This window comes from Oncorhynchus clarkii, unplaced genomic scaffold (assembly GCF_045791955.1).
Source record: "Oncorhynchus clarkii lewisi isolate Uvic-CL-2024 unplaced genomic scaffold, UVic_Ocla_1.0 unplaced_contig_2895_pilon_pilon, whole genome shotgun sequence".
NCBI lineage: Eukaryota > Metazoa > Chordata > Actinopteri > Salmoniformes > Salmonidae > Oncorhynchus > Oncorhynchus clarkii.
The window spans coordinates 3786-15485 of NW_027259781.1; the positions used below are offsets into that span (position 1 = coordinate 3786).

Here is an 11700-nt window from a genome sequence, read left to right on the forward strand (position 1 = left end):
TAGTGCTGCAGTATAATGCTAACTGCTAACACAGGAGCTATAGAATAATATAGTGCTGCAGTATAATGCTAACTGCTAACACAGGAGCTATAGAGAGACAGAAAGAAAGAGAGAGAGAAAGAGAGAGAGAGAGAGAGAGAGAGAGAGAGAGAGAGAGAGAGAGAGAGAGAGAGAGAGACAGAGAGAGAGACAGAGAGAGAGAGAGAGAGAGAGAGGGAGAGAGAGAGAGAGAGAGAGAGAGACAGAGAGAGAGAGACAGAGAGAGAGAGAGAGAGAGAGAGAGAGAGAGGGAGAGAGAGAGATCAAAGAGAGAGAGAGCGAGACATCAAAGATGATAGGACTGTGCATGTCATAGAGATCACCTAATTCTATTGAATGATGTGGTGCATGTAGTCTGGGCTGATGTAACATATGTTAGAGATAGTAAACATGTATTAAAATGTCACTCCACATTGATATATTAGTTGAAAATACAAAATACAGATTTAAAAGCCACACCGTGGAACCACTCAAATAGAGTTGACACGCTGCATTAAGTCATAGGCAAAACATAGTACGTGATGTCATTTGGAATCAGCAGATGTGATCTTATATATCTTGCTGATCTATCACTGTACGGTTTCTGTTACTCAGAGGTGGCTGTGACAGATGCACCATGACACATCATCTTGGGTTTAATGAACAGAATATTTACAGATACAGTAGTTGGTTGCTTCAGTCTTTATCTGGTAGAGAACAAATAGTGACCTCTGCTGTTAAATGTTGGTCAAACAGCTGTTCCCAAAAAAAACAAAACATATATTTGTATTTAAATACACACGATAAGCCTACAATTTGACAAAGAAATCCACCGAATTTGATAAAACTGCATTGTTGGTTAAGGGCTTGTAGGTAAGCATTTCACGGTAAGGTCTACCTGTTGTATTCGGCGCATGTGACAAAATGCAATTTTTATTTGAATTTTGATTTGAGAGTGGATTGATAACGTTGGTTAATACTATCTCAGAAAGTAATGCCGTATAAAGACTGTAGATGTCGCTGTTGGAGAGATTGAGTTTTGAGTCAAAGATAGTGAGGAAACGAGAAAGCCGACATATTTATTTCTCAAAATTCGTTAGTGGCACAGACATAAATAATACTATTTTCATAAATCACACGTATACAAATAACGTATGAATAGCTATATTTTGAATAGGTGCATCGTCTTGTCTGAAATAATTTATCATTGTCTGAAAACAATTGCTGAATATTGGCTATGCGGGAACTTTTGTCGTCGAATATCTTTGCTCCTGTGGTCACGTGCCTGCAAACATTTAGAACAGGAAGTGATACTGTAGCATCAAGGAACCTACAATAAAATCCACAACAATGAGATTATTTAGATAGCTTCAGGTTTACTTCAGTTGTAAAGAAGCATCCAAGCTCTCGGAAAGATACACTCTTTCAGCCATTGAAGAGAAGAAGGGCCCTGCGGTGGAGGTTTTGTTAACAGGCTAACTTGAGTCGAAGTCGGACCAAGCCCCAAAATGACTGCATCTGTGTTTTTCGGGTGTACATTCATCGCTTTCGGCCCTGCCATTGCACTGTTCTTGTTTACTATTGCCAGGGACCCACTCCGAGTGATATTTCTTATCGCCGGGTAAGTAGCTAGTGTAACGTTAACTAAATAAATAGATAGCAAGCAAACCATCTAGATTTGGATAGTGTAGCCTTCTAGCCAACAGCAGTTAGCTGTTTATTAGAACTAGGTAGCCCAAAGGCTAATGCTAAATCACAAACAAAACCTCTTCTTTTTGGTCACACATTTCCGGACATGTGCTTTTGCTGTATTATAATTATTGACTGTTAAGTTTCTGCAAATATTAAACACAAACCACTGTTAGTTGGAGAGCTACTGGTCGCGCAATGTTTTGTTCCAGCCCAGCACTAAACCTAAATAGTCGCACATGCGCGACTACAGGTACCCCCCCTGTTTTTCTTTTACATTTTGTGGAGCACCCGTAGAATGTTTTGTTACACAATACAGTCATTCATGTATGTACTAGTTAGCGAAATATTATGTATGTGGCTATATGAGAAGTGTACAATGTGTATGACAGGGGTACCTTGCTATGTATGTATTATGTTGAGTGTGTATTGACCAGTGTCTCTTTTGTATACAGCAGTACTATGTGTCTAAAAAAAAAATCCTATTGGGAGACAAGTTCATCCAATCCTAAATTCTGTCCATTTCAGTGTGTGTGATGAACCTTTATTTTATGAGTGTTTCTATACCTAGTGTTAAACTCGTGTTCTTTTTTCTTCTTCTCTCTCTCCCAGGGCGTTCTTCTGGTTGTGTTCTCTGCTGCTGTCTTCACTAGTGTGGTTCATCACCGTTCAGATCAGCAACAAAGAGAGTTCCTCCCAGCAGAAAGGACTGCTCATATTCGGGGTGGTGCTCTCCGTGCTGCTGCAGGAGACTTTCCGCTTTGGCTACTACAAGCTGCTAAAGTAAGTTGCAGACCTGGGCTCAAAAACAGACCTGGGTTCATTTGCTTTAGCCTGTGTGGAGTGCTACATAGTCAGTGATGGCCGTTTTTTAACGTCACCTATGGGTCAATTTAAGCCCGACAAGCTCAAATCAAACCCAGATAAAGTATTTGAAATGATTTCAAATAGTATTTGAACCCAGGTGTAATAAGCCTATCCCCATGACCTGCTCAGCGATGCTGCTGCTCTACATTCTGGTCTTATATCCCTCAGGGGTTTTTTCCAGACTAACAGAGAAGAAGTCCATTGTTGAGAGGAATATCAGTGCTTTCAGAAAGTATTCACACCCTTTTTGAGTTATTCCACCTTTTGTTTTAAAATGGATAACATTTTATATTATTGGTCTCTGGCCTTGTGGAGATGTGGATTTATGCCCAACTCATCACGAATGCACACTAAACTTCTGTTAGAACGCTCTATTTTAATATAGGGCCTATTTCCCTTATGCATTCTGCCATTTCTTCCTAGAAGGGGCGGCAGGGTAGCCTAGTGGAGCGTTGGACTAGTAACCGGAAGGTTGCAAGTTCAAACCCTCGAGCTGACAAGGTACAAATCTGTCGTTCTGCCCCTGAACAGGCAGTTAACCCACTGTTCCTAGGCCGTCATAGAAAATAAGAATTTGTTCTTAACTGACTTGCCTAGTTAAATAAAGGTAAAATTAAAAAAAGAAGCATTATACTGCACGGCTATATTATTCTATATTGCTCCTGTGTTAGCAGTTAGCATTATACTGCAGAACTATATTATTCTATATTGCTCCTGTGTTAGCAGTTAGCATTATACTGCAGAACTATATTATTCTATATTGCTCCTGTGTTAGCAGTTAGCATTATACTGCAGCACTATATTATTCTATAGCTACTGTGTTAGCAGTTAGCATTATACTGCAGCACTATATTATTCTATATTGCTCCTGTGTTAGCAGTTAGCATTATACTGCAGCACTATATTATTCTATAGCTCCTGTGTTAGCAGTTAGCATTATACTGCACGGCTATATTATTCTATAGCTACTGTGTTAGCAGTTAGCATTATACTGCACGGCTATATTATTCTATAGCTCCTGTGTTAGCAATTAGCATTATACTGCATGGCTATATTATTCTATAGCTCCTGTTTTAGCAGTTAGCATTATACTGCACGGCTATATTATTCTATAACTCCTGTGTTAGCAGTTAGCATTATACTGCGCGGCTATATTATTCTATAGCTCCTGTGTTAGCAGTTAGCATTATACTGCACGGCTATATTATTCTATAGCTCCTGTTTTAGCAGTTAGCATTATACTGCACGGCTATATTATTCTATAACTCCTGTGTTAGCAGTTAGCATTATACTGCACGGCTATATTATTCTATAACTCCTGTGTTAGCAGTTAGCATTATACTGCACGGCTATATTATTCTATAACTCCTGTGTTAGCAATTAGCATTATACTGCACGGCTATATTATTCTATAGCTCCTGTGTTAGCAGTTAGCATTATACTGCACGGCTATATTATTCTATAGCTCCTGTGTTAGCAGTAAGCTGCTGTTTATCCATCATGCCCAGTTCGGTAGGAAAAGGTTTGAAAGGTATTTTAGGAAAATCGTTTCCACACGTAAAGGCGGTTATTTTCCTGCCTCTAGTTTCGGTGCACAGAATCATAGTAACACTCACGAGTTAGAGACTCTGAATAAAGGCAAGCATTAACAGTATGAAACAGACTTCCCACATTGGGTCAGAGCTCCGTGTGTCTTGTCTGTGTCGTTTATTTGTGCGGCAGGAGCGCGCTCTCCGTTGCTCACCACTATATGTTACTGGGTTGCCGATGTTTAACGTGTGCCCAACTTTTTAAAGGGTACGTGGAAGTGGTTCCGTCTGTTTTAGACAGGATGTAGTAATGGGGTAATTAATGAGGACGACAGTTGAATTTTGTTTACCAGTTATCTGCTTACTCGTCATTGGACATGGGTATGGCCCAGGGAGGGGCTAGAGGATATAAGCGCCAGTTTTGGGATTTCTGGGTAGATTGGGGAGGCTGCTTGAGCCAGATCCACCCTCTACCTATAAGAGCTATGGAAGCTACAGGATAAGCCAGTTTATTTAGTTTGAGAAGTCTATTGTCTACCTGTTTTGTGTTGTCAATAGGAAATGCTGGCTATCACACCTTTGCACCAGGATCTTCTGCATCCTTCTGAATATTTGCCCTTAAGACCGCATCTCTACGTTACCCATGGTTACACACAATACCTAATTTCAAAATGGAATTATGATTTTCAATTTTTTTTTACAAATTAAAAACGAAAAGCTTAAATGTCTTGAGTCGGTAAGTATTCAACCCTGTTTGTTATGGCAAACCTAAATTAGGTTCGGGAGTAAAAATGGGTTTAAATAAGTTGCATGGACTCACTCTGTGTGCTATAAATAGTGTTTAAGAAGATTTTTGAATGAATACCTCATCTTTGTACCCCACACATACAATTATCTGTAAGGTCCCTCAGTCGAGCAGTGAATTTCAAACACCGATTCAACCACACAGACCAGGGAGATTTTCCAACGCCTCACAAAGAAGGGCACCTATTGGTAGATGAAATAAAAAAAGCAGACGTTGAATATCCCTTTGAGCATGGTGAAGTTATTAATTACACTTTGGATGGTGTATCAATACACCCCATTCACTACAAAGATACAGGCGTCCTTCCTAACGCAGTTGCCAGAGAGGAAAGAAACCACTCAGGGATTTCACCATGAGGCCAATGGTGACTTTAAAACAGTTACAGAGTTTAATGGCTGTAAAAGGAGAAACCTGAGGATGGGATCAACATCATTGTAGTTACTCCACAATACTAACCTAAATGACAGAGTGAAAAGAAGGAAGTCTGTACAGAATATTCCAAAACATGCATCCAACAAGGCAAGTAATACTGAAAAGAATGTGGCAAAACGCTCAACTTTTTCTCCTGAAAACAAAGTGTTATGTTTGGGGCAAAAACAACAGATTACTGAGTACCACTCTCCATGTTTTCAAGCATAGTGGTGGCTGCGTCATGTTATGGGTATGGCTTGTAATTGTTAAGGACAAGTTTTTCAGGATAAAAAAATAAATGGAATGGCGCTAAGCACAGGCAAAATCATAGAGGAAAACCTGGTTCAGTCTGTTTTTCCACCAGACACTGGGAGATGAATTCACCTTTCAGCAGGACAATAACCTAAAACACAATGCCAAATCTACACTGGAGTTGCTTACCAAGAAGACGGTGAATGGCCGAGTTACAGTTTTGACTTAAATCTACTTTGAAAATCTATGACCTTTTAAAAGACCTGAAAATGATTGCTTTATCTAGCAATGATCAACAACCAATTTGACAGAGCTTGAAGAATTTTGAAAATAATAATGGGAAAATGTTGCACAGGTGTGGAAAGCTCGAAGAGACTCATCCAGAAAGACTCACAGCTGTAAATCGCTACCAAAGGTGATTCTACAAAGTATTGACTCAGGGATGTGAATACTTATGTAAATGAAATATTTCTGTATTTTAATTTTCTATACATTTGCTAATATTTCTAGAAACATCTTTTTTTCACTTTGTCGTTTTGGGGTATAATGTGTGAGAATCTATTTAATCCATTTTGAATTCAGGCTGTAACACAACCAAATGTGGAATAAGTCAAGGGGTATGAATACTTTCTGAAGGCACTTCCAGTAGCTGACAGATTCTGCCTGTTTTCATAGCTTTTGTTGGAAGAGAAACTTGGACGCTTAATGATAGCGGATGGACGCTTAATGATAGCGGATGGACGCTTAATGATAGCGGATGGACGCTTAATGATAGCGGATGGACGCTTAATGATAGCGGATGGACGCTTAATGATAGCGGATGGACGCTTAATGATAGCGGATGGACGCTTAATGATAGCGGATGGACACTTAATGATAGCGGATGGACACTTAATGATAGCGGATGGACACTTAATGATAGCGGATGGACACTTAATGATAGCGGATGGACACTCAGTGATTCAACGATAGTTTGACTTAGTTTTTAGTGTTGGAGAAACATGGAAACTGTAGTATAATGAAGGGTTGGGTTTGGGTGATACTATATTTGATGATACTGTAGTTTGATTGTTGTGCTATTTCTTTGTTTTACAGGAAGGCAAACGAAGGCTTGCTCATGTTGAGTGCAGAGGAAACGATGCCGATCTCCATACGGCAACTAGCCTATGGTATGTGGAAGAAGACCAAAAATTAACTCATGTGCATAACATTATGAATAGAAGCAGATGGAAGATATTAGATTATGAATAGAAGCAGATATTAGAGATTATGAATAGAAGCAGATATTAGCGATTTATGAGTAGAAGCAGATGGAAGATATTAGAGATTATGAATAGAAGCAGATGGAAGATATTAGCTTTGAGGCAGAGTTTTGTAGCCCCTTTTCCTCTGTGGTAGCAGTTATCATGGTTCATATTACATTAAAACCCTCATAGCTGTTATTTTAGACCGTAGAGTGCCATTACATCTTTCCCTGTTGTTGTCCGTCTCCCCAGTGTCTGATAGTGTCTCTGTTGTCTGTTTTCCCCAGTGTCTGGGCTGGGGTTCGGCTTCATGAGTGGAGCGTTCTCAATGGTCAATATCCTGGCCGATTCTGTTGGCCCCGGCACCATTGGTATCCATGGAGACTCCCAACACTACTTCCTGTCCTCAGGTACTGTATGAGTCTGCCATGTTTTAAAATGTACTTAATAGCCTGAAACCACACAAGAAGACATGTTTTATTCCACTAACTTTTCTGACGGTAGTCTTTTTTATTTTAATTTAATTTTTATATTTTACCCCCCCTTTTCTCCCCAATTTCATGAGATCCAATTTTCATCTTGTCTCATCGCTGCAACTCCCCAACGGGCTCGGGAGAGGCGAAGGTCGAGTCACGTGTCCTCCGAAACATGACCCACCAAACCGTGCTTCTTAATACACGCCCACTTAACCCGGAAGCCAGCCGCACCAATGTGTCAGAGGAAACGGAGTTCTACTGACGACCGAAGTCAGCCTGCAGGTGCCCGGCCCGCCACAAGGTGTCGCTAGATCGCGATGATCCAAGTAAAGCCCCACCGGCCACACTGCTCGCGCACCCCAACGAGAAGTCCTTTCTATTTGTGAAGCAGATCGCGCTGCAAGTCCTGCCTCTCTCATCTCCTCATTGGTTTATAGAAGCTAGCTAAATAGGACAAATTAGCAAGCTAGCTAAATAGGACAAATTAGCAAGCTAGCTAAATAGGACAAATTAGCAAGCTAGCTAAATAGGACAAATTAGCAAGCTAGCTAAATAGGACAAATTTAGCTAGCAAGTGCAAGCCAGCTAGCTAAATTGCCATAAATGTTTAATGCTTCTCGACCTGTCCCCAAATTAATGTAATTGGTTCAGAGTTTGTTTTGATATTTTAACATGCGTGTCGTGATCGTGTTTGGTGTGGAGGGACAAAATACAGTTATGCACGATGGCGCACGCGTACAGCCGGTTTGGGTTCCGTGTTAGACGGCTGCACCACTACGGAGGCCTAGTAGTCATTTTTCTGATTGACCTGAGGCTAACTCTGTCTCCCTATAGCCTTCATGACCATGGCCATCATCCTGAGGCTAACTCTCTCTCTGTCTCCCCTACAGCCTTCATGGCCATCATCCTGAGGCTAGCTCTGTCTCCCTACAGCCTTCATGACCATGGCCATCATCCTGAGGCTAACTCTCTCTCTGTCTCCCCTATAGCCTTCATGACCATGGCCATCATCCTGAGGCTAGCTCTCTCTGTCTCCCCTACAGCCTTCATGACCATGGCCATCATCCTGAGGCTAACTCTCTCTGTCTCCCCTACAGCCTTCATGACCATGGCCATCATCCTGAGGCTAACTCTCTCTCTGTCTCCCCTACAGCCTTCATGACCATGGCCATCATCCTGAGGCTAACTCTCTCTCTGTCTCCCCTACAGCCTTCATGGCCATCATCCTGAGGCTAGCTCTGTCTCCCTACAGCCTTCATGACCATGGCCATCATCCTGAGGCTAACTCTCTCTCTGTCTCCCCTATAGCCTTCATGACCATGGCCATCATCCTGAGGCTAGCTCTCTCTGTCTCCCCTACAGCCTTCATGACCATGGCCATCATCCTGAGGCTAACTCTCTCTGTCTCCCCTACAGCCTTCATGACCATGGCCATCATCCTGAGGCTAACTCTCTCTCTGTCTCCCCTACAGCCTTCATGACCATGGCCATCATCCTAAGGCTAACTCTCTCTCTGTCTCCCCTATAGCCTTCATGACCATGGCCGTCATCCTGAGGCTAACTCTGTCTCCCTACAGCCTTCATGACCATGGCCATCATCCTGAGGCTAACTCTCTCTCTGTCTCCCCTATAGCCTTCATGACCATGGCCATCATCCTGAGGCTAACTCTGTCTCCCTATAGCCTTCATGACCATGGCCATCATCCTGAGGCTAACTCTCTCTGTCTCCCCTACAGCCTTCATGACCATGGCCATCATCCTGAGGCTAACTCTGTCTCCCCTACAGCCTTCATGACCATGGCCATCATCCTGAGGCTAACTCTCTCTCTGTCTCCCCTACAGCCTTCATGACCATGGCCATCATCCTAAGGCTAACTCTCTCTGTCTCCCCTACAGCCTTCATGACCATGGCCATCATCCTGAGGCTAACTCTGTCTCCCTACAGCCTTCATGACCATGGCCATCATCCTGAGGCTAGCTCTGTCTCCCTACAGCCTTCATGACCATCATCCTGAGGCTAACTCTCTCTCTGTCTCCCCTACAGCCTTCATGACCATGGCCATCATCCTAAGGCTAACTCTCTCTCTGTCTCCCCTACAGCCTTCATGACCATGGCCATCATCCTGAGGCTAACTCTCTCTCTGTCTCCCCTACAGCCTTCATGACCATGGCCATCATCCTGCTCCACATGTTCTGGGGTGTGGTGTTCTTTGATTCCTGTGAGAAACAACACTGGTGGTCTCTGGCTGTGGTCGTCATCAGCCACCTCCTCGTCTCCTGTCTGGTAAGTCAGAAAAGAGACAGAAAGGATGGCTGGCTGGATGGATAGACCGATACAGTAGATCATTGTGTTCATGCTGTAGGTGGACTTGACTGATGGGTTGATGAATAAATACTCAGAAGTAAATGTGTGTTGGCAGTAGTCTTACATCCTAGTACTTTTTCTTACTTAGTAACATCTTCATCCCCGTTGGGACATAATGTCACAAAGGCTCCTCCACTGATTCCTGTCCTTCACCACAGCACTTCAAATGGGACAAAACATGTCCCCATAGTAACTCAGCCGTTGTTGTCATGTCTCTCCCCAGACGTTCTAGAACCCTCAGTATTTTTTTCTCCCAGAGGTTCCTGAACCAGAACCTTCTGTAGGAATTTCCCCAGAGATCCAAAACTCATCAGTCTTTGTTATTTCTCTCCTAGACATTCTAGAACCCTCAGTATTTCCCCAGAGATCCGTAACTCATCAGTATTTGTTATTTCTCTCCTAGACATTCCAGAACCCTCAGTACGTGGGCAGCCTGGTTCCCACCTACATCATCGTGTTCCTCGTGGGTCTCTGGGCGTTCTTCTGCTCCGGGGGATCTCTCCGGAACCTTAAACTCTGCCTTACCTGCAAAGACAAGGACTTCCTGTTGGCCAACCACCGGCCCAGATAACAGAACACCACTAAAGACACACACACACACACACACACACTGTATGGGGACACTATCCAACAGGACACAAACAAATAAATAAGTTAAAGACAAACTGGGTCAATGATATGTCTCTCCCCTTCCCCACCATGTGTTCTATGTTTGTGGTGCTGGGTACTGGAAATAGGCTCCAGGGTTGTAGTTTAGAGTAAATATTGTTTAAACACCTTTTTTTATTTAGTGAAGGGCAGATGTATTACACTGCATTAGTAATAGAATAATCTAGAGGATCCTACTTTTGTTACCACTACATCCTTGGCAGACACTGCTCAGAATGGTTGATTAACTTTTTACAGGTGGGGGGGAGATGGTGACAAACACATTTGATCTGTGTGTAGTTTTAAAATGTAGGGTATGTAGTTCCTTAACGAGACGGTACCTATTTGACACCAGACGGGTCTCTGGATCTGTGCCTTCTACAGTAATGATGAGGCAGCTTAGTGTTTTGGCCCTGTATTCATAAAGCATCCGAGTAGAAGCGCTGATCTAGGATCAGACCCCCCCCCCCCATGTAATCTTACTCATTATAATCTAGGATCAGACCCCCCCCATGTCCATGTAATCTTATTCATTATAATCTAGGATCAGACCCCCCCCCCCCCCCCATGTCCATGTAATCTTATTCATTATAATCTAGGATCAGACCCCCCCCCTCCTCCCCATGTCCATGTAATCTTACTCATTATAATCTAGGATCAGACCCACCTCCGACCCCATGTAATCTTATTCATTATAATCTAGGATCAGACCCCCCTCCCCCATGTAATCTTATTCATTATAATCTAGGATCAGACCCCCCTCCCCCATGTAATTTTATTCATTATAATCTAGGATCAGATCCCCCCCCTCCCCCATGTGATCTTATTGGTTCTGATCTGAAAGGCTAAACTGATCCTACAGTAGATCAGCAGGTCTAAACTGATCCTACAGTAGATCGGCAGGTCTAAACTGATCCTACAGTAGATCGGCAGGTCTAAAATGATCCTACAGCCGATCGGCAGGTCTAAACTGATCCCACAGTAGATCGGCAGGTTTAAACTGATCCTACAGCCGATCGGCAGGTCTAAACTGATCCTACAGTCGATCGGCAGGTCTAAACTGATCCTACAGTCGATCGGCAGGTCTAAACTGATCCTACAGTCGATCGGCAGGTCTTAACTGATCCTACAGTAGATCGGCAGGTCTGAACTGATCCTACAGCAGATCAGCAGGTCTGAACTGATCCTACAGCAGATCAGCAGGTCTAAACTGATCCTACAGCAGGTCTAAACTGATCCTACAGCAGATCAGCAGGTCTAAACTGATCCTACAGCAGATCAGCAGGTTGAAACTGATCCTACAGTAGATCGGCAGGTCGAAACTGATCCTACAGTAGATCGGCAGGTCGAAACTGATCCTACAGCAGATCAGCAGGTCTAAACTGATCCTTCAGCA

The 11700-nt window shown here is 42.9% G+C and overlaps 1 protein-coding gene across 1 annotated transcript; it reads left to right on the forward strand.

Annotated features, from left to right (window-relative positions):
* Positions 1-1305: 1305 nt before the first annotated feature.
* LOC139400852 (gamma-secretase subunit Aph-1b) lies at positions 1306-10321 on the forward strand. The gene is made up of 6 exons (XM_071145443.1): positions 1306-1639; positions 2320-2490; positions 6667-6740; positions 7103-7225; positions 9448-9575; positions 10060-10321. Exons 1-6 carry the CDS (start codon positions 1527-1529, stop codon positions 10225-10227), a joined length of 777 nt encoding a protein of 258 aa, XP_071001544.1. The 5' UTR covers positions 1306-1526; the 3' UTR covers positions 10228-10321.
* Positions 10322-11700: the final 1379 nt, after the last annotated feature.